Source organism: Galeopterus variegatus, unplaced genomic scaffold (assembly GCF_000696425.1).
Source record: "Galeopterus variegatus unplaced genomic scaffold, G_variegatus-3.0.2 Scaffold947, whole genome shotgun sequence".
Lineage (NCBI taxonomy): Eukaryota > Metazoa > Chordata > Mammalia > Dermoptera > Cynocephalidae > Galeopterus > Galeopterus variegatus.
The window spans coordinates 114,274-138,063 of NW_007727058.1; the positions used below are offsets into that span (position 1 = coordinate 114,274).

Genomic DNA, 23,790 nt, shown 5'->3' on the forward strand with positions numbered 1-23,790 from the left:
AGGTGTAGAACTTCTGGTACTTATCTTCTCATTTTATTTTGTAATCTGCCATTTTCCATCTTGACGTTTTGTTCTACTTTCAGGGAGACTCTTATACTGCTCCCCCTGCCCCCCCGCCTTTAAAAAAATTACCATATTTCCATTAAACCAGAATTTGCTCTTCCTTTTTTAATAACACCTTATTTCATGTATGCATTATTTTTTCTTTCTGAATCGGCAAAAAAATGAACAGATGTGTATGCATGGAATAGAAAAAAAAGTCTTAAATACATACATACATTCAGTACCCACATATAATTAATAGTCTTAGAAAGAAAAGATACTATAGGTGGATTTATACCTTTTCTTATTCTTTCACTGCCATTTTATAGGACTTCAGGATGGAGTTGGGATAAATATGTGCATTCAGTCTACCATGTTGTATTTTTTCCTTTTTCTTTCTTTGTCCGACTCCTGCTCTTCCTTCAGGATGCATTTCCCAGTTCTCTCTCCAAAGGCCCAAACCAGTTTTAGTATCCCACTATTATATTTCTCTTAACCAATTTATACATACATATCATAGGATGTGTATTAACTTTTTCCATTTCCTGAGTGCTTATGTGGTAATAGGAGTGGTTAAGAGTGTGTGCTTTGGACAGACACACAAATCCAGGCTTGGATCCTATATCCAATATAGAACTCATTGTGTTGGGATAGTTACTTAACCTCTCTTAGCCTGTTTTGTATGTACTGTAGATATAGTAATAATATCTATCAATATAAGAGTATATGAAAATGTACTTAAAAGACCTAGCACAAGTAAGAAGTTGAAGCTATTTTACTGTTAGTCTCTGAACTCCTTTATGGAAGGTACTGTGTATTTCAACCATCCAAAATACAGGAGAGCCTTAATATCACTCTCCCAAAGATTTGATGCCCAAATCTTGTTATGTAGATGTATGAACCAGATTTCTACAAATAGCCATCATAGAACTTGTGCTATTTTTGTGTACACATATTAAAAACATCTCTATTCACATTTACACTTTAATAGAGAGATGTTGGATACATTGGTGTCATATGAGCTTATCAGTGGTTCAGTGTTTATCAAATAATATGAAGATTTGAAGATTCATTTTTGAGCCTCTGACTAAAGGGGACTGATTAGCCAAGCTCAGGCTGTTCTAAGCATTGAAAAGAGTGAAAAATATTGCAGAGGCACATTTATTACTCTGACCTGGCAAATACAGAATGGCTTTGATTTATAGGTGAAGCCTTTAAATAGCGTTCTTTCCAGGGATGAAAGAGATTGATGGTATAGGATGAAGAGATTGATGGTATAGTGTTAAAAAGCATGGAGTATATGTAATACTTTGAGTTTATATAGCACCGTATGGGTGATTTCTACAAGTTAGAAGTAGAATTTCGCTTGTTGGTTGTGTGCTAGACACTGTTCTTGGTGCTAGAGATACAGCAAAGAATAAGACAGTCTTGACCTATAACAATTATAGCTTAAATGTGTATGAGTGTGCATGTTAGTTTTTAGACACTAAAGAAATAAACGTGGATGATATGTGAAGAATATTGGATGGAGTGGAGACGCAGATTCTTTTAGTCCCTTCTGAGGGCAGGATTAGTCCCAGAGCTATGGTCTCCTAACTCAGTTCAATGTTCTCTCATAATATGCCAGTCAATCTTAGGTAGACCTTTTAACAGAGTAAAGTGATTTTACATCAAGGGTTAAGGTGAATGAAGCCAACTCATATAAACGTTTTCTGCAGTGGACTCTGTCGCCCTGTGGGTATGACATTATTCCAAACAGACTTCCATATAACTCAGGCTAACACTAGTACTCTCTCTTCACAAGACAGAATGATCTTAACAAACAGACTTCCATATAACTCAGGCTAACACTAGTACTCTCTCTTCACAAGACAGAATGATCTTAAGTGTCACAGTAATCTTCACATGGATGCTTTCATCTCAGCTTTCAGTATTGGGTAAAACTCCAGTTGCATTTTCAGGACCCCACTCTCCTAATGAAGATAAGGAGGAAGAAGTAGATAATCTTGAGTTTCCAGCTTAAATTTTGTGTGCAGCTTTGAATATATAAAGAGGAGGAGGATCAAGTTAGCAACTCCAAGTGCTTGGGTACATACTTGTATTGATAGAATTTGCTCCCCATACTGTTAGGCACACAGTAAAGAGTAACTCTTGATCATTAGTCAGTGATAATCATCCATTTTGTGAACATTAGAATATGTTTTCAACTAGGTCGTTGATTTAAACTTTTGAATGGAACTAGGAGTTTCTCTTTGAGATGCATTTCCTGTGGTACATAAACTGCCACCATGGAATGGGTCTCCAACTTGAGGTCTGTGTAGTAAATTACTTTACACATTTGTAATGAACGCTCATAATGCCAATACCTTATACAAAAGGAACTAAGTAGGTTAAAATTGTGTCATTCCTTAGTTGGACCCTGGATATGTCTGTTCTGAGTACCTTTCCTGAATGAATATAGATTTCCCTATATCTGTGTAGTCCACATTTCTCTTTTTTTCATTGTACATGTTTGTAGAGTACACTTTGTTGTTTCAATATATGCATTGTACAGTGGTCCAATCAGAATAATTAGCATATCGTCACCTAAACGTTTATCATTACTTTGTGGTTATAATATTCAAGATCCTCTTTTCTGCCTGTCTTGAAATATACAATACAGTATCACTAGCTGTTGTCACCCTAGAGCACCAGAACTTATTCTTCCTATCTAACTGTAACTTTGTACCAGTCTACCAACCTTCCCTTGTTCCCCTGTCCCCCTCCTTTCCCTGCCTCTGGAAACCACTATTCTACTCTCTTTCTCCTCCCCCCCTTTTTATTTTTCTTAACTGACCCATGATAATTATATATATTTATGGAGTACAATATGATATTTGGGTACATTCATACTGTGTGCAGTGTTCATATCAGCGTGTCTGGTATATCCATCACCTCAAACATTTGTCAGCTCTTTCTGTTGGGAATCTTCAACATCATCTCAACTAGCTCTTGAAAGATACATACAGTATTTGTTTACTGTAGTCTCCCTATATTGCTATAGAACACTAGATTCCATTCTTCCTATCTCGACAATTTTGTGTCCACTGATTACCTTCTCCTTATCCTCCCTCCCTCTTCTCCTCACCAGTCTCTAGTAACCACTATTCTACTCTCTACTTCTGTGAGATCAACTTTTTTTAGCTTCCACATATGAGTGAGAACGTGGCATTTCTCTCTCTGCTTATGTCACTTAACGTAATTTTCTCCAAGCTCTTCCATGTTGCTGCAAATGGCAGAATTTCATTCTTTTTTGTGGTTCATAGTATTCCATTGTGTATATATGCCACATTTGTCTTTTTTTTTTCCTTTTTGTCTTTTTTACTGACCGGTAATGGGATCGCAACCCTCGGTGTCGCGCCCGTACCGGGGACTGGCAATGGGATCGCAACCCTCGGTGTTGCGCCCGCACCTCACTCAGCCAGTGAGTGGGAACCGGTCTCCACATGGGATCCGAACCCTCGGCGGGAGCGCCGCCGCGCTCCCAAGCGGTGCACTCTCCAGTGCACCACCGGGCTGGTCCCACATTTGTCATTTTTAATGGCAACTGAATATTACGTCTTGACCATTCCTCAGTTGTGTGACATATGGGTTATTTCTTATTTTCCACAAATATTGCTAGAACCAACAATCACGTGGAAAGAGGAATTCTTTGATTTTCTTTGGAGTACATTCCCAAAATGGGATTACCAGGTTACACAGGTGCGATTAATATTACAAGATTACTCTAAAGAGAGGGCATCATATTATTATGTACTATTGAGAGTGTGTGGGTTTGTCAGTGCCCTCCTTAACAAGGTGACTGGATAAGAAAATGTTGTGCCCCAAGAGCTACTTCTTGATGGACTAGAATAGGGAGGAATTGTCAGAGAATAAAACATGTTCTAGGCCTTAGATTCATTCACACAGCAAGAAAAGATACCTCAAGGCTTAAAAACATAGCTTACTTTTGGTATAATATTAGGTGCCATGTCAAGAGCAACAATAATACTTATCTTTTCTGTTTTTTTTATAACAGTATGAAAGTGCATATTACATTTGGCCATTAGCCAAGTTGGTTTTGCATTTATAGAAAAATATGCTGAATAGCAGAAATTGTCTTTGCACGTATAGTTTTTCTGAAGTATTTTTATATAACTTTAATCTTTTTTTCCCTTAAGTAGAGATGGCAAGTGAGATGTTAGAATTGTTCTTATGAATACTGTCAGTAAAGGAACTATAGATGACTTCAGTTTATATGCCGGAATGCATATGCAGAAAGCATATGGAAATTAAGATTCTCAAGAAATGTATATTCTTTGCCAGAAATATAATGTCCCAAACACTTAGTCTGCTGCTTTGCTAGCGAGATCATACTAGCCTGATAAATATAAAAATATACATATTTGTCCTATATGTTATTACTTGTTTTTAAGGGGCCAGGATCTATTCTTATTTAAAGACAAATATAAGTCAGATTTTGGAGAATAATTAAATATCAGATTGTTCTTTCCTATTTCTTTGTTGCCATGTGAAATCAGTCAGCTTCAAAGCAATCATCACTTCCACCCCACACTAATAACCCTTCTTCTGGTTTATTTTTTTTGCAGGAGGTATATCGAATTCCCAAGAAAAGTCAAACTGAAAAGGAGAACACAGGTAGGTATTCTGAGATACTGTGTGTAGGTGGTTTTACAAATATTCTTTTGGTATATGCAGAGGTAACTGATAAAAACTTTGGCATTTTTGTTTTTGAAACCAGACAATATGTAATTAAGTAAATGAAATATTTGATGTAAAAGTTTGGAAACTTACACTTATATTCTTAATGACTTTTTGCCAAAGGAGATGTCCCTTATACTGCTTGTGTTGTTGCTTTTCTTGAAGTCGTGGTCTTTTGTAGCTTTTCTTTCATTTTTTTGTTCTACTAGAGCAGACAGTCTTAAAACTGCACTCCTAGAAGCCTGTGAAAGAGTCTTTACATCTTAGATGTTTATATGCAAAATTCTATGTGTACATTCACTTTTCTGGGGAAAATTCAAAATTTTCATCAGATTTTCAGAGTCAGTAATCCTGAAAAAGTTGAGAATCATTGTTACAGAACAGGTAACAGGGAGACTATGGGAGTCTGGTTTCTGGGCTTTACCACCTTATGTATCCAACAAATTTCTTTAGGGATTAAAGGAACAGGATCAATTATGGTGGCTGTCATTGGTTTTTTTTTTTTTTTTGTCTTTTGTCTTTTTCCGTGTCCGGCAATGGATCGCAACCCTCAGTGTTGCCCCCGTACCGGACCGGGGACTGGCAATGGGATTGCAACCCTTGGTGTTGCTCCCGCGCCTCGCTCAGCCAGTGAGCGGGAACCAGTCCGTATGTGGGATCCGAACCCTCGGGCGGGAGCGCCGCCACGCTTCCCAAGCGGCGCACTATCCAGTGCGCCACCAGGCCGGCCCTGTCATTGGTTTTTTGAGCCCCTCTAGCACTGATCCAGCATAAATAAAGAAGCCAGTGTGATCCTTTTTGATCTTTTTATTTTTAGTATGCATAACTTTTTAGGTAGTCTTATTTGCTAAAAAACCTGTGAGATATCCTTTGCATCATTATTCTATCTTCTGGATATTTTTAATTCTACTGGTTTAGTCTCTTCATAGCCAGACCTCCTACTTAGGGCTGCAGAGAATGCTTCTCATAAGAAAAAAGGCAGGGCTACGCAATATTAGTTGGCAAAACCAGTGGCACCACTATAGAGTTAAAATATCAGAGGCTAGCTCTCCAGGCTGTCTGAGCTGATACCGTTAGCAACATAGGCAAAGCTTAAATACTTAATGAAAGTTCCCTCAATATTTTGCAAATGTCTAATCTGGTGTGACCCTCTAGGAGGTGCAGAGGATGGTGTATAATGGATGACTATAATCTTTTCAGAGAGCTGTTTGTGTGCCAACTTGAGTTTCTCCCTCACGTAAGGAACCCTCCATCTCAGTCTCAGGGTTTTAGAATAAGGAAATGCTTATAATTCAAGCTTGGTTTCTGCACTTCAATGTCAAACAATTAAAGCTTAGAAACTTTAAAATTTAGAAGAATTGTGAAATACTTCAGGAAATATGTATGCTCCACCCTCATTTTATAATATGAGGAAATCAGCCTAAATAAATGGAATGAGTTCTCTGCCTCACATATTCTAAAATGCAGAGCCAGAATACAAACTGTTGGTGTGATTTCTTTTTCTATTTTACCAGGGTATAGCGGAGAAATAGCCATATTTAAGGAAAGTTTACACCAGGGCAAGAAACCTGGGTTTGCAGGAGGAAACAGAGTAGTCATGGGCAGACAGATGAAATTGGATAATGGTACCTCATGGAAGGATGTAATGCTAATACCTTCTGAGCCGGAGCAGTTCATTTAATTGTACAACATTTTCTACCAGCATGCAGTACAAATAAGTTCTCTTAGCTTCTCACTGGCAAATGCTTGTGGCTGTAGATTAGTAACCGTTTTTGAAATACGTGGTGTTTTTGGCCATCTGAAAGACCCGCAAGAATGACTTATGCAAACCTAACCCTACTGCTGGGGGTGGGGATGGGAAAGAACAACTGATAGCACATTTTTCTGAGATGAGGAAAAAACAACAACAGTAAATGTTTATTGAGAATCTGCTTTGTTTTATGAGAGAGATTTTATAAGAAATTCTCTCTTTAAGAAGACAGCAGTCTGATTAATCATGTGGCAATACTAATATATATATACAAAGCAACAGCATATAATACCAGTCAGTTTATATTAAAATGTTTGGTGGTGAGATTTAGACTTCTTAGGGAGATTAGAAAATAGGGAGGTGTGATTAGTGAAAAATAGTACTTGTAACAACTTTTGGGAGCAATGGCAATGGAATTGGGTAAGTGAAGATAGAATAAGAATCATTCTAGGTAGAGAGAGACACACTGAATAAAGAAGATTAGTAGTACCATCTTTGAATAAGCAGCTTGAATTCTCTTTTGAAGATGTAGCTCTCTGGCTTTGATAACTTCCTTAGTTATCACCTTTGTTTGAAATATTTTCCTTTTTTGTAGTTCATAAAAAGCTGAGATTTTTATGCTTAGCATAAAAATCAGGCTGCTTATCTACAAATTATAAATATGGTGAGTTACAGGGGCAGTTGAAGCCTTTTACATTTTGAATTGACAAGCAAACTGCCTTGCTATAGGTAATGGGAACGTCTTGCATGCTCACAGAACTTCTTAGAAAAGTTGAAGGCTTTGACTGAGTCTTTGGTGGGGAAAAGAAGAAAAGGGTATTCATGGAGATACTTTTGGTAAGTAGAGTGAACACATACACAAGACCTTGTGTCTCATCCAGGTTCAGGACTGGGTAGATGAAGGAAGAGTCCATAGATCCATTTGTTGGATAGAAGTTTTATTGTACAGGTAAAGTACTCTAATGATAGAGAAAAGTCTACCAAGTAAACTTTCTAAAAATCCTTTTCCCTCAGTAACTGAACGAGGAAGGGATGCTGCTGGCTTCAGAGATCAAGTAGCTGCCCCAAAGACTCCTAATAGGTCAAGAGAGAGAGACCCAGACAAGCAAACTCAAAATAAAGAGAAAAGGAAGAGAAGGGGCTCCCTCTCACCACCCCCTTCTGCCTATGAGCGGGGAACAAAAAGGCCAGATGACAGGTAAGTGGCCTGTGCGAGTCATTCTCTTTTTTGAGCAAGTCAAAAAGTACCCAAGTCATATACTGTACTTCAGATTTTGGACACCAAGGGCTGTTGGAATTAGTATCTTCTATCCATGAGTGAGTATAAAACTTTACTGATAAATATCACGAGAGATTCTCTTTTGACAGTAATAATAGCTATGAAAATTAATAGATTTTTGGTACTTGGATGGTTTCTATTTGGTAACATTTAAATGCTTGTGGGGAGCCAAAGATTTGTTCTTTAAAAGGGAATGGGGGTTGGCGGGGGACAATTCTTCAAAGATAATGGTAATTTTTCAAAAGTCAGAATTTTGTTTTCTAATGAATCTTATGTCATACCAGTCAAAATGCTGATTTTTAAAAATAACCTGGGTCGGAGGCTCTTTGGTCATGCTGTTAGAAAAACAAACCACATAATCATCTACTGGGGACTAGAAAGCATTTATTCCAGAGAAGTTCTTTTTAAATTTGCTTTTTTAAACTGCCTCTGATTATTAAAATCACTCATTGTGATTTTAATTTGCATTCCCCTAATTACTAAATAGATTGAGCGTCTTGTCATTTTTATTGGCTCTTTCTGTTTCCTCTTCTGTGAAGTCTTTTTATATGTGTTGCTCATTTATTGAATTATTTGTCCTTTTGAATTTTAGAAGTTCTTTTTATATGTTCTAAATATAATTCTTTTTTTGGTGATGGGTTTTGCAAGTATTTTCTTCCAACTTGTGACTTGTATTTTGATTCTTTTTGTATCTTTTGATATATAGAATTTATTAATTATGGTGTAATTGAATGTATCATATATATAGAGAGAGAGAGAGAGAGCGAGAGAGAGAGAATGTTTCCTATATATATATATATATATATAGAGAGAGAGAGAGAGAGAGAGAGAGAGAGAATGTTTCCTTTATGATTAGTGACTGTGTTGTAAGGAATTCCTTCCTACTCTGGAGGTGATGATATTCTTCTGTGTTTTCTTTTAAGAGAACTTAGTCCTTAATCCATTTGGTATTAATTTTTGTATATGTTGTGAGGTGGGGCTCCAGTTTCATTTTTTTCCTAAGTGAATACCCACTTATCCCAGCACCATTTACTTGGAAAGCCTGTCCTTTCTCCACTGATTTGCAGTGCTGCCTGTCTCCAGCAAGTTTTCATATATGGGAGGATCTGTTTCTGGGTTTGTAATGACTACTATAGCTTATACTAAGTCTTAACAGCAAGTAGAGGGCAAATCTCTACCCCTTCTTGATTTTCTTCTGGGATCTCTCATCTTTTCTTAGACTTCTGTTTTTCCTTAGAATCTGCTTGTTGGGTAATCCCCCACCTCACCCCACAGAGATAAGGTTCTGTGGAGATTTGACATTGTTACAATTTTGGGTATTCCTATCTGTCTAGTTAGGTCTTCTTTAATATTTTTAATAATGATAAAGGTTTTCTTTCATCTCTTTGTTTATAGTTTTCTCTGGAAAGTCTTACACATCTTCGGTGTTTCTCCTTCTAGGAACTTTAATTTTTTATTATATTTTTAGTTTGTTGCTTGGTTTTAGATAGGCAGTTGACTTTTATAAATTGATCTCATGTTTGGCAGTCATACAAAGCTTATTGATTTCAACAATTTGGGTGGGGTTTTTTAACTTTTTTTTTGGTCAACAGTTCATATCATAAGAATTTGTTTTCTTTGCCTTTTTAATTCTTATGCCTTGTTCTTGTTTTATTTTGCTAGCAAGATCTCCAGTACATATCTCAGGATGATAGTATTTCTTATCTTGATAATTGATTTCCACTCATGTTTTATTTCCTTCTACTTTTTTAGGTTTATTGTCTTTTTAACTTTTAAATTTGAATAATTGGGATTCTTAGCTCATTAATTTTCAGCATGTTTTCTAATAAAAGTGTTTAAGTGTATAATTTCTTCCTAAGTACCACTTGAACTACACCATGATAATGCAGTTTTATCATAATCCAGTTCTACACACTTTTTTTTGTGTGTGTGTGTGTGTGTGTGTGTGTGTGTGTGTGTGTCTTTTTCGTGACCGGTAAGGGGATCGCAACACCGTGAGCGCACCGGCCATTCCTATATAGGATCCGAACCCGCGGCGGGAGCGTTGCTGCGCTCCCAGCGCCGCACTCTCCCAAGTGCGCCACGGGGTCGGCCCGAGTTCTACACACTTTTTAATTTCCGTTATGATTTTCAGTGTGTGCTTAAATTTATTTTTAAATTTCCAACTTAATTACCATTAATTGGTCTGTATGATACCAGTTCTTGGAATTTTATTGAGACTTGCTTTATAGTTCGTCTTAAATTCTCTTTTGTTTCATATGAATAGAAGTATGCTGTCTTCCTGTTGGTAAGGATTTAGCTGCTATATCTTTTTTCTTCCTTTTTATTTCAACCTTTCTATGTCTGATAGTTTCTAGCTGATTTTTTTTTTTTTTTTGATATATTGTGGCAGTCCTTTAACTGGTTGTTTCAATTGGTTTAATAAAGTCTAAAATTAATCAACATTCAGAACAACGCAGTGCTTTAGGACACTTTAACTCTCATCATTCAGCCTTCCCAATTTGTATGCTGTTGTCCAGTATTATAATTCCTTCCTGACCCCCACTTCCCATCAGTTGTTGGCTTTTTTATACATATACAAAGTGGTTTATTGAGTTTTTACATTTACTCCAGTTTACCAGTTTCTTTGTTCTTTTCTTCTTATGTCAGAGCTTCCTTCAAAAGGTTTTTCTTTAGTGAGTTTCTGATTATAATATTTCTTTTTTTTTTTTTTTTTTTTTTTAAAGATGACCGGTAAGGGGATCTTAACCCTTGACTTGGTGTTGTCAGCACCATGCTCACCCAGTGAGCTAACCGGCCATCCCTATGTGGGATCCGAACCCTTGGCCTTGGTGTTATCAGGACCGCACTCTCCCGAGTGAGCCACAGGGCCGGCCCCTAATATTTCATTTTTTATCTAAAAAGTCTTTTTTGTTTTTCTTGTTTGAGTTGCTTACCCTCATTTTTTAAAATGAGTTATTTAATCAGTTGGTATAAATTACTTAAAATTCATTGTTTTAAATGTATAATTCAATGAGTTTTGTCAAATGTGTACAGTTATATAACTACCATCACAGTCATGATACAGAACACTTTCATCACGTTCCCTTGCGCCCTTTTGTAATCAGTTCCTCCCACATCCCTAAGTCCTTCTTTTCCAGCATGTCATTTATATGGTATGTATGTGTATAGCATTTGAATCTGCCTTCTTTCACTTATATTGCATTTTAAGTTCATCTATGTTATTGTCTCAGTAGGTCTTTTTTATTACTGAGTAGTATTCCATTGTATTGCCCCCCCCCCCCCCAATAGCATGAGGATTGCCTTAATACAGGCACTAGGGCTTGTCCATGGTGCTTTTGAAGTATAAAGCCCGGACATTCCGCCAATTCTTCTTGAGCAGTGACACCAGGAAATTGACAGCCACATTGGATTGATTTATCATAGTTTATAAATTTATCATTTGGTAGACATTTGGATTGTTTCAGATTTTGGCTATTACAAATATTGCTGCTATGTACAAGTCTTATGTGAATGATAACCCTCATTTTTGAAAGGAAGTTTTGCTGAGTTAATAGTTTCTCTCAACACTTTGATACTATTCTTCAGTCATCTGGCTTCCCTTACTGCTTTTCTGGAATTTGTTGGTCTGATTGTTGTTATTCTCTAAGAAATCTTGCTTTTCTCTTGGTCTACTTTTAAGATGTTCTTTTTGTATTTGGTGTTCTATTATATGTTTATGTGGGCATTTCTTTTTCTTTTACCTGTTAGGAATTCATTGAACTTTCTAAATTTGAAGATTATCTTCCAAGTTACTAATTCTCTTCAGGTCTACTCTCCTGCTTAACCATACCATGGGGCAGTGAATTGCATAGAGTATTGGATTATTTATTGGTTCATGATACTTATTTTGCTTTGTTTTTATTTCAGAATTTATGGTTATAGAACTGTCCAAGTATGAAGAATATGTATCTCTAATCTGAAGTTTTCAAATCTGAGAATAAAGATGAAGTTATTTTCACCTGTCAGTTTCCTTGGGGTTCTGTTCTATATGCAAGATTCCTTAAGTAAATTTGATTATGATTTATAACCAATGCCAAATAGGAGTTGGTGTGGTTAGTGGCTTAGTAATGAATGACATACCATTTATTAGTGCTTTGATTATGTCTGATTTAGGGAGAAACTTTTTGTGGTCTTTCTTTCTAGATATGACACACCAACTTCTAAAAAGAAAGTACGAATTAAAGACCGCAGTAAACTTACTACAGAGGAACGCCGGAAGTTATTTGAGCAAGAGGTGGCTCAACGGGAGGCTCAGAAACAACAACAGCAGATGCAGAACCTGGGAATGACATCACCGCTGCCCTATGACTCTCTTGGCTATAATGCTCCTCATCACCCCTTTGCTGGCTACCCACCAGGTTATCCCATGCAGGCCTATGTGGATCCCAGCAACCCTAATGCTGGAAAGGTGCTCCTACCCACACCCAGCATGGACCCTGTGTGTTCTCCTGCTCCTTACGATCATGCCCAGCCCTTGGTGGGACATTCTACAGAACCCCTTGCTGCCCCTCCACCAGTGCCAGTGGTGCCACATGTGGCAGCCCCTGTGGAAGTTTCCAGTTCACAGTATGTGGCCCAGAGTGATGGTGTGGTACACCAAGACTCTAATGTTGCTGTCTTGCCAGTGCCAGCCCCAGGCCCAGTCCAAGGACAGAATTATAGTGTTTGGGATTCAAACCAACAGTCTGTCAGTGTACAGCAGCAGTACTCTCCTGCACAGTCTCAAGCAACCATATATTATCAAGGACAGACATGTCCAGCTGTCTATGGTGTGACGTCACCTTATTCACAGACAACTCCACCAATTGTACAGGTAACTAATTCTGGAACCTCTTTTTTTCTGTCTTACAGTCTGTTCATGGGATATTAATTAAATCTGGTACAGGGGGGATGTCCTGCCATTGATCAGTTGTATATATTGATCAATTTTATAAGTATTAGTTATCTATAGTATAAAATATTGCCCCGAAATTTAGCAGCTTAAGACAATAAGTGATTATCTCACAGTTTCCATGGGCCAGGAATTCAGAAGCAGGTTAGTTGGGTGGTTGTGGCTCAGGGTTCTCTAAGGAATTACAGTCAAACTATTAGCCAGGGCTGCAGTTCAGCTCACTCATTGTGAGTGTTGGTAGTTCTCGGTTTCTTGCGACGTGGGCCTCTCAGTAGGGGTGCTTACAACATGCTAGCTGCTTTCTCCATAGCAAGTGATAGAGGGTGGGGAGAGATGACAGAGATACCAAAACAGAAGCTTCAATGTCTTTTATAATATAATCTTGGAAGTGATTAACCATCACTTCTGCTATATTCTGTTGATTATGCAGGGAGGGGAGACAGACTACCAGTGGGTATGAACACCAAGAGATGATCATTGGGAACTATCATGAAGGCTTGGCTACCACATTATACAGTGAAAATAGTTTGGTTGTTCCTCTTTAGTGTCTTTTGGGTTATTCCTCTTCTTTTTGCTTACAGGCAATGAATCATATAGTTTATTTTTCAGTATTTCTTTCAAAGAGAGAAGGCTTTGTCATGGTAATTGAGTTAGGAGATGGCTTGCCCTTTTCTTTCTGTAGAACTAGCTTCTATATTATTTTTTATACCCTACATATTTATCATCATGAAATTTACCATAATGACTTTGATACTCTCAGACTGAGGATATTACTTCGGTAGGAAATAGTAATGTTAAATTTAAAAGCTAAGAGTGTGCTGATTTTATATTTCAAAGTGTACTTTTGTGTTTCTTAAACTGAGTTTCTTTTTTCAGTAAAACAAAGCAGTACATCTTAAGTTGAAAACACAAAATGTACAAATCATCATCCTGACCACATTCTTGTGTCTCTCCCATCACTCTTCATTACCCCATAAAGGTGGATTATTGTGGAAGTTCAAGACCTCCAGCAATGTTTCCTGCACATATTACTTAGTATTAAATAGCAGTTTTTACTTCTGTTAGTATTTTTGTGATGAAGCTATGTCAAAATGTTGTTAAAATGGCTTTGACAGAGTGTCCTGCTTTAATTCCTATAATCCTAACTTTAACTTCTTCAATTTTTTTATGATTACTTTAACCACATTCTTATGTATTTTATGTATTTGTAATCTTGAAGACTTGAAGTTTTTTATCCCATATATTCCTACTTACTTTATTTTATTTTTTTGGACGATTATAAGGCAGATTTTATTTAAGGGGGACCATGTGATAAGTACAGGGATTGCTGCAGTGGGGGTCTTGCAGTAGGGGAGAGAGATTTGACTCCAACTCCTTAACATGATTCTTAACCACTTTTTCATTACTGTATATTTTCACATGTGTGTGTATATACATATACATATGGCTGTGTTATGGCTATATAATATCCCATTTGCTTATAAGGTCATTATTTGTTTTCCTGGGGTAGTCATTTAAATGGTAAGTTCTTTTTCATAATTATACAGTTGGCCCTCGTATCTGCAGGTTCTACATCAGCGAATTCAAACAACCTCAGATCAAAGATATTTGGGAAAAAATAAAACAACAAAAAATAAAACAATAATTTAAAATAATGCAAATTAAAAACAATACAATATAAACTATTTACATTGTATTAGGTATTATAAGTAATGTAGAGATGATTGTACAGGGGGATGTGCATAGGTTATATGCATATACTATGCTATTTTATATAAGGGACTTGAACACAGATTTAGGATGTGGACATTATTGGGCATCAGGTATGAATTCTTAGTATATGGTTGTGTAGGTTTTTTTGTTTTGTTTTGGGTATGTTTAATTCTGCCTTCTACAGAATGTTTTAGGAATCTTAAATTACTTAGATCTTAGCTTGTCCTGCTTTGTCCTGCCATCTTCTTTTTTGGACCAAGCCATTAGTTTTGAGTTTTTCTCTGAGAATGTGTATCAGGGGTACAGTAAAAATGGTTTACTTCTGTCCCGTTCCTATTTCTGAAATACATCCTTAATCACGGTGTTAGAGCCTAAGCAATAGCAATGGGAGATATCCATTAAAGACTTCTCAGTAGAGAGCTCACTGGTCAGATGGTTGTTCTTATAAAATAGAATTCATTTTTTCTAGCTCAATGAGCAAAAGATTTCTCTTGGGTTTATTCATCAGCCCTAAGAGGCATGACAATTTTACTTGCTTCTAGACTTTCAGTCTGTCCGTACGAAGGAGTCCTTACTGATTCCTTAATCCACTTTCCATGTTCTTGAGTAGTAGATAAATGGACTAAGGTGACTCAGACTATCCTTTCTTTCACCTGTCTATGAGATTAGTATCTGCCCCAAAGATCTGACCTCCAGGAAGAGGTCTTGAGGTCTGTGTTGTTCAAGCCCAGTGTCAACCTACTAACATGAACTACTGAAAGTTCTTAAACGATTGTGACCTTGATGATCAAGTAGTAGATAACACGATATAAATTGTGTGTGTATGTGTATATACATGTACAGTATCTTTAACTTTTGGAGCAAATGTGTTATCAGAAGGAGGCTGTTTCATGTTTTTCCACAACTGCATATTAAACATAAAGGCTCAATATTAATGGTCATGTGATTTATAATGATCTTGTAACATTAATAAGTGACCAATTCTTACAAAGTTATACTAATTCACATCTCAAGAAATTGAGTGCTTAGACTATAACTTTTCAGGGGCTGGCCCGTGGCTCACTCGGGAGAATACGGTGCTGATAACACCAAGGCCCCGGGTTCGGATCCCATATAGGGATGGCCGGTTCGCTCACTGGCTGAGCGTGGTGCTGACAACACCAAGTCAAGGGTTGAGATCCCTTTACCGGTCATCTTTAAAAAAAAAAAAAGGACTATAACTTTTCACTTCATAAAATAATATAAAAATATGAAAGAATAGTGATTTTTTTTTCTTCTATAAGTGAGGGCAGAACAATAACGTTTTTCCGTCTATAACATATTGGACCTTCTTGGTTTTCACTTGTAATTCCCATTGAAAATCACATTTTAAGATAATTTTAGCTGGATTTATATTTGAGAAATTAGTTTTTGTGTAATTTCAAGCCATATGAATGAATGAGCCAATCTCCTACAGGTTTTTACCCAGCAAATAGATTTAATAGGCATGTGATATTTGTATCTGTCTCACAAGTTGTACGTTTTCTGCATTATTTCAGTCAATCTGCAAACTAGTTTTTCCTTTTTCATTTATATAGACCTAATTAGTACTTTCTGTTAGAAAGCCTGGAAGTCTTTTTTTTATTATTATTTTTGTTTTTTTGTGGCTGGCAGGTACAGCGTTCTGAACCCTTGGCATTGGTGTTACAACACCACGCTCTAACCAACCAGGCTAACCAGCTAGGCCCCCCCCCCTTTTTTTTTAATAAGTAGATATTGCTGTTAGTTTTGGCATTGGCATTTGATTGTTGGATAAGGAAAGATACTACAGAGCTCTGAAAAATGTTCATTCTCCCTTTATTTTAACAATATATCTCTAAATGAATGTTGCTATCTTGGGTAGTTATTTAGTTCAGCAATGTTGATGTTGCTTAGCATTTTTTGCCCTTTTGGGGGGGGGGGTATTTTCCAGCGTGTTATATTCCTTCCGGATGGTAAATTTTCATCATTTAAATATATCTTTTGCATTTTAGAAACAGGTAACATTTTCTTAGTGCCTATTCTATTGAATACAGGGAATGATCAAGGTAGATAATGCCATTTCAGTTCAGAAGTTAACTCAAAGTCAACATTTGTTTTTGTTTTTTTCCCCCCAAGTCCATTGCCTTAACCAATCGGCCAAGACTATGTACCTTTTTTTTTTGGTGGCTTAGTGGTACAGGCAGGGATCCTTGACCAGAATGGTGGCTGAGCAGTACAGGGATCCTTGATCCATTACCAGGCTGTGCTGGAACCAACCGAGCCAACTAGCCAGTCCTACAGCCAATATTTGGAGCCAGAGTCTTCATGCTAAAGAAATCACAGCTTTACTCTTGATATTAATCAAATACTTTAAAGTGTCTGCATGATGAGCCTTACTTAACTATCTTGTCAGACAAATTCTTCATGAACACGTTGTCACTGAGGGACAAAGGAATTTTAGCCTCCAAAATATTAGCATTTTTCTGTTACAGATTTGGATGCTCCTGGTCACTCTAGAAATAGTCATTCTGGTGATGGTTTTTCTCAAAATTAGTATTTTCACCTAGCTTTCTTATTGTTTTGTAAAAATCGCAATATTAAATGTTTATCAATCAAAATGTGTGAATATAATTATGAAATTCATCCTATTCAAAGTGAGTGAAAGTGACAGTAGTAGGAAAGAGGTCAGAAAAGTTATAGTAGGGCCTTGTGGAGGAACAAGATGACGGCCAGGGCTTTATGAGGCTTGTTGGCTGTTAGTCTGAGTAATGTGGAAATCCACTGGAGCAGCTATAACAGAATGGCATGATCTGATGTATTTTAAGAGGGTCACTCTGCTCTGGACAAAGAGATTGTGACAGTCAAGGACAAATGTAGGGAGACCAGTTAAAAGGCTGTTGAATAATCCAAGCAAGAGAATATGGTTACTTGCACATGGTATGACTAGAGGTATGAGAAAATACATACATATATATTTCAAAGGCAAAGCCAACACAATTTGCTGATAGATTAGACTGGGAGGGCAGGTCAGAAAAAAATTAAGTTTGGGTTTTATTTTAGTGTTTGGAGCTCAGCTGTATGGGTTAGGAAAGTGCCAGTTTATCAGTTTTACTGTCTTCTTCAGTCTCCTAGAAACTGTTTATCTACTCAGAGTCAGGATTACTAACACATCCATGCACAGTAACTTGCTTCTTGTATCTGCTCTTCAGACTGCTTCCTTATGGGTATCAAGGCCCTTGTAAATTCACATTCCAGATAAATTGGTGATCACAGAATAGAACCCAGTAGATTACATTTTGTTTTATGGGTTATTTTATCCGGGTTGAAGTACAGCCTTAAGTATTGTTTATATTTCACCTTTAGAATACACTTTAAAACTTTCTTTTTTTTTAAAAAAAAGATGACCGGTAAGGGGCTCTTAACCCTTGTCTTGGTGTTGTCAGCACCACGCTCAGCCAGTGAGCGAACCGGCCATTCCTATATGGGATCCGAACCCGTGGCCTTGGTGTTATCAGCACCACACTCTCCTGAGTGAGCCACAGGCCGGCCCTAAAACTTTCAAAACATTATTTGACCATCTTTGCTAATATCCCCCTTTTTGCTGACTTATGATTATTATCTGGCTTTACGTCAGTGTTCTAAAGTGTTTTGGATTTAACCGGTTCTCAGACTTTAGGACAGGAATTAGGTGGGAGATAATATTTGTTTCTGCAAAATCTTTGATGTTGCACAGATTTTCCATTTTGCATCCAAATACCTGGAGATGAAAGTGATTCTAATATATGCATTTTTCTCTCTGGCTCTGTGATAGTATTCTGGTGATAATTCTGCCTTTAAAATTAACATTGAGTCTGGTTTAGATTAAGCTGTTCCAGAATACTAAGTCAAGTATTCTTTTTTTCCTCTTTTCCTTTTTTTTGTGTCCCCTCAATAATTACTCATCCTGAAGCCTGCTAGATGGCTACATTTGCCTAATCAAACTACTTGAGTTTTTACTGATATCATTTGGAATTATTATATTTTGTATTTTGAGTGCTTACTAATTAATGCATCTGAGTGATTTTATCTGGTAGAATCTTAGTCCGTAGGATCAAGATCTTTCCTTCAGTACAGGATTCAACTCCTTAGCAGTTTGAAACATAAGATTGTTACACATTTGTATCCAAATATACATATGAAAAGTAAAAAAAAATTTTAGGAGTGTATCTTTTAATAAGATTGTGCCAACTTGGAAGTCAGTTACTATATTAGATCTAGAGAAGTATAAATTGTTAATTTTTTCATTTTATCTTTTAGAGTTATGCCCAGCCAAGTCTTCAGTACATCCAGGGACAGCAGATTTTCACAGCTCACCCACAAGGGGTGGTGGTGCAACCAACAGCAGCCGTGACTACAATAGTTGCACCAGGGCAGCCTCAGCCCTTACAGCCAGTAAGAAATATTGCAGTTGCTAAAACTCGTTGGCTATTTGTCTTTAAGATTTTCTTTTTGTTTTGGTATGGTTTCTGATCTTTGGTTTTTTTACTCTGTTCTTTGTTTTTTAATTTGGGCAGTCTCTAATTTCACCTGAGCACACTGAGGGCATGCACTCAACCTTTCTGTCTAAAAATTATTTTAATTCTGTGGAATTTACAGCTATGCTTATTAATATATATTTTGCTTCTAGGATCCTTCCTGTTTGTTATTTATCCTGACTGACCTTGTATTTTTATACTTTACTATGAATTTTTAAAGTAATAATTTTCTAGACTAGCTATCTACTAGTGTTTACTGAGTACTAGAATATGATACTCAACTCCGTGGACTAGGAATATAGAAGTGCATGATATACTTCATAATACATGTTGTACAATATGTATAATATTGAGAGAAGCTTTTGGTATTTTGCAAACACATGCAGAAGGATATGGTGAAAACTTGAAATGTTATTATTGTTTTTGGATTAAATGAGAAATAAGAGGATGGCATGGGAAGCAATTGAAAGGGTCTACACAGGAGAGTAACATGATCAGGTCAGCTATTTAGAACACTGACAATCTGGAGAAGGCTCTTGGAGCAGTCTGGCAAATGATGGTGGCTTTAGACAAATAGGACAGTTAGTAGAGGTGGAGTAAAAATACTTTACGTGAAACAATTAGGGAATAAGACAGTGTGTATTTACAGTAGATATTTGAGTGCTTGCTGTGAGTTGGGCCTTTCTAGGCATTTTGAATAAGAACATTAATAAGATTCCATTCCTGTTCTTATAAATTGACTTTCCAAATAAGAGAGAGGATGGTCATAATGAATTCAGTAGTCCCCCCTTATCCACAGTTTCACTCTCCGAGGTTTCAGTTACCTGCAGTCAGCTGAGGTCTAAAAATAGGTGAGTACAATACTATATTTTGAGGGAGAGACCACATTCATGTAACTTTTATTAAAGTATATTGTCATAATTGTCATATTTTATTATTAATTATTGTTAATCTTATTGTGCCTAATTTATAAATTAAACTTTATCATAGGTATGTATATATAGGAAAAAAAGAATATAGGGTTTGGTTCTATCCTCAGTTTTAGGCACACTTTGGGGGTCTTGGAATATATCTCCCACGGATAAGGGGGGACTACTATAATACTAAATGTTGTCAGAGTTTAGTGTCATGACAGTTGTAGATAAAGTGTTTAAGGATTTGACAAGGGGGAAAGAATTGTTTCCAAGCAGGATAAGGATTAGTAATTTAGTAAGTACTGAATGATGTGGAATATTCTTTTTTTTTGGCAGCTGGCCGGTAAGGGGATCTGAACCCTTGACCTTGGTGTTAAAACATCGTACTCTGACCAACTGAGCTAACCAGCCAGCTTGATTTAGAATATGCTTAGGTGATACAGAAGCTTAGGAAAAAGAGATTGCTTTACAGGCTAGATAGAGGACCATGGGAATGGAGGAAGTAAAATTTAAGTTGGGCCAAAAACCCCAGCTAGGTGAAGTAGAGATAAAGAGGGGTATGTACAAATCAGTGATGCTCAAAGACCCACGTTTGCTTAAAAGTGAGCACATTTTATCTGAGCCTGGGGTCTCGGATTCCTCTTTAACTGCTCAAGCAAAAGTAAAGCAAAAAAAAATTATTTTTCATTAATTGGCTTACATAGCATGAATATACGGGGCATATACTATTATGCTAGGGCTACTGTAACAAAATACCATAGACTGAGTGGCATAAACACAGAAATTTTCTCACAGTTCTGGAGGCTGGAAATCCAAGATCAATGGGCCAGCAGAGTTAGTTTCTCTTGAGGCCTCTCTCCTTGGCTTGCACACAGCTGCCTTCTTTCTTTGTCCTCAACATGGCCTTTTTTCTGGGAGCGTTCTCTGTTGTCACTTCCTCTTATAAGGCTACCAGTCTTATTGGCTTAGGTCCCCACCCTTATGACTTCATTTAACCTTAATTACCTCCTTAACAATCCTATCTCCAAATAGTCGCAGTGGGGTTAGGGCTTTAACATGTGAATTTTGGGGAGATACAGTTTAGTTCATAACAGCGATTATGAGGTTTTTATGTTTTTCAAAATGTGGCCTTAAAATTTTTTTTTTTCCTTTTTGTCTTTTTTACTGACCGGTAACGGGATCGCAACCCTCGGTGTCGCGCCCACACCGCGCTCAGCCAGTGAGCGGGAACCGGTCTCCACATGGGATCCGAACCCTCGGCGGGAGCGCCGCCGTGCTCCCAACTGGCGCACTTCTCCAGTGCACCACCGGGCCGGCCCTGGCCTTAAAATTTTAAAAATATAGTTACAAGGTTTCAAATCTACAGAAAATATATAATGAATAAATGTTAATATTCTGTCATCGTTTTTGCTTTTTAGGTCTTTTCTTTTTTTAAGATAGATGTATATCTAAAGCCCATTCAAGCTAATTGGTATCCTGAAGTTGATATATGCCATTTATCACCAATTAAAAAAAAAATTAATTAATTTCAAATATTCATGAGATACAAAGCTGATTGTCCCCCCTCCTGCCCACGATGTGGGGGCCAGATTCATACTGGGGTCATACCCATTACCAGAAATTACTTTTGTACCCTTTGTCCCCTCCCAATTATTCCCCAACCTCCCTCCCTTTCCCCCTCTCCCCTCCACTTCAATTCGTAGCCCTAGGAATGTTCTCTCCCTCTGTTGGATCACGGCACTACTGTGGTCTTTGTTTCCTGCCTTCCTTTCTCTCTTAGCTCCCACATGAGTGAGCACATGAGGTATTTATCCCTCTGCGCTTTGCTTGTTTCATTCAACATAAGTTTTTCCAGGTTCAACCATGTTGTTGCAAATGGGAGTATTTATCACTGATTTTTTAAAGTTGTAAAATACTGCTCTAGATGATGAGCTGCTGGATATTTTTTAATGTGGTATCTTGGATGGTGAACTTGGAGCCAGCTGTCAATTTTCTGATAGATCCCTAAAGCTCTTTGTATATATACTGTCTCTTTAACCATTTCTTAGATTGTACCTTTTCTTTATACTTTTTTTTGAGAGGAGGCAGAGGTACATTTTTACAAATTGCTTATTAAATGGGTTATTTTGTTCTGTCCAACCAGATTGAAAGAAATGTCACTGATCGAAATGTGTATGTTTTCTTTGTAGCCTGAAATGGTTGTGACAAATAATCTCCTGGATCTGCCACCGCCCTCTCCTCCCAAACCAAAAACCATTGTCTTACCTCCCAACTGGAAGACAGCCCGAGATCCAGAAGGGAAAATTTATTACTACCATGTTATCACAAGGTAAGAGGGGCTGTGTGAGCATCCCTAATCTCCTTTCACTTGGTCAAAGAAGCTTCCACCATAGGGGAATTTTATAGTTGTAGACTTCTTGTCATTAGCTGTCCACTGTGCTTGTGGGCTGGTGGATTTCCAGAATCACATTGTCAATGTATGTTAGGCCTTAGATTTAGGTCCTTTTTAGATATGTTCTGGAGTACTTTTAATATGCAAGACTCTTGGAGAAAACTAAGGAGTTTTTAAAAATGGTAGTGATTTTATTCAACACTGTAGATATCAGGGGCATGGGAAAATCTTTCCTTTAATAGACCAGAAAATAAATACTTTAGGCTTTGCTGGCCAAGCAGTTCCTAGTATAAGCAGCCATAGATGATACATAAATGAATGGGTATGTCTGAGTTACAATTAAACTTTATTTACAGAAATAGGCATTGGGTTACTTTTGGTCTATGGGCCATAGTTTGACACAGCTGCTATAATATAAAAAACCTAATTTATCTTTTCCTTAGAATTTTTTTTTTTCCTTTTTGTCTTTTTTTACTGACCGGTAACGGGATCACAACCCTCAGTGTCACGCCCGTACCGGGGACCGGCAATGGGACCGCAACCCTCGGTGTTGCGCCCGCACCGCGCTCAGCCAGTGAGCGGGAACCGGTCTCCACATGGGATCCGAACCCTCGGCGGGAGTGCCGCTACACTCCCAAGCGGCGCACTCTCCAGTGCGCCACCGGGCCGGCCCAATTTTTTTTAATGATAGTACTTTTTCCCCAAATTGAAAATACCTAGATTGATTATTCTGACAACTATTTATGCTTATTGTAGAAAACATATACAGTAAAAGAGTACTGATAAGGAAGTTTAAATACTGGAAACACCACTACTCAATGATAACTCATTTAGCTTTTTAAAAAAATATCTTTTTAGACAGATAGGTTTATATGGGTATAGGTGCTTTGTGTGTGTGTGTGTGTGTGTGTGTGTGTGTACACTTATCAGGATATAATCTTATGTAAGTTGTTAGGATGCATGTTTTGTACTCAGCTTTATTTACTAATCTATTTTCTACAACTTTTACTATCACTTAATATGGAACTGTGTTATTTTTAGTGCTTGTTTGTACTTTATTACAGAGGTGGCAAACTATGTCCACAGGCCACTTGTTTTTACATATAAATAAAGTTTTATTAGAATGCAACTGTGCTTGTTTGCAACAGATCATCTGGCTGCTTTCACACTGTAGTGGTGGAGTTGAGTAGTTGTGACAGAAACCATATGGCCCATAAGGTCAAAGATAGTTATTATCATCCTTTACCGAAAATGTTTGCCAGCTACTGCTCTATTGTATAGTTATACCAAATTTTATTTAACCCACTCTAATTGTTGGGTCCTTAACTATTTTGTATATAGTTTGGGCATCTTCAGGGATGTTAATGTTACTACCTCTTCTAGTAGATTCTTAGAAGTGGGATTGTTGGGCAAGACAGATACACATTTAAAAATGAGAAATATTGTCAGCTTACCATTAAAAAGAAAGTTTGTACAAATTTAGACTTCCACAAAAAGTATATAAAACTGACTT

The 23,790-nt window shown here is 37.2% G+C and overlaps 1 protein-coding gene across 2 annotated transcripts in view; it reads left to right on the forward strand.

Annotated features, from left to right (window-relative positions):
- Positions 1-23,790, forward strand: part of SETD2 (SET domain containing 2) — an 82,702-nt gene that overhangs the window by 39,984 nt on the left and 18,928 nt on the right. For both annotated transcript variants that reach the window (XM_008573642.1, XM_008573643.1), the window contains 5 exons: positions 4,671-4,719; positions 7,547-7,730; positions 11,997-12,666; positions 18,754-18,888; positions 22,075-22,214. In XM_008573642.1, the coding sequence (XP_008571864.1) occupies positions 4,671-4,719; positions 7,547-7,730; positions 11,997-12,666; positions 18,754-18,888; positions 22,075-22,214 (1,178 nt within the window). The remainder of the gene's footprint in view (positions 1-4,670; positions 4,720-7,546; positions 7,731-11,996; positions 12,667-18,753; positions 18,889-22,074; positions 22,215-23,790) is intronic.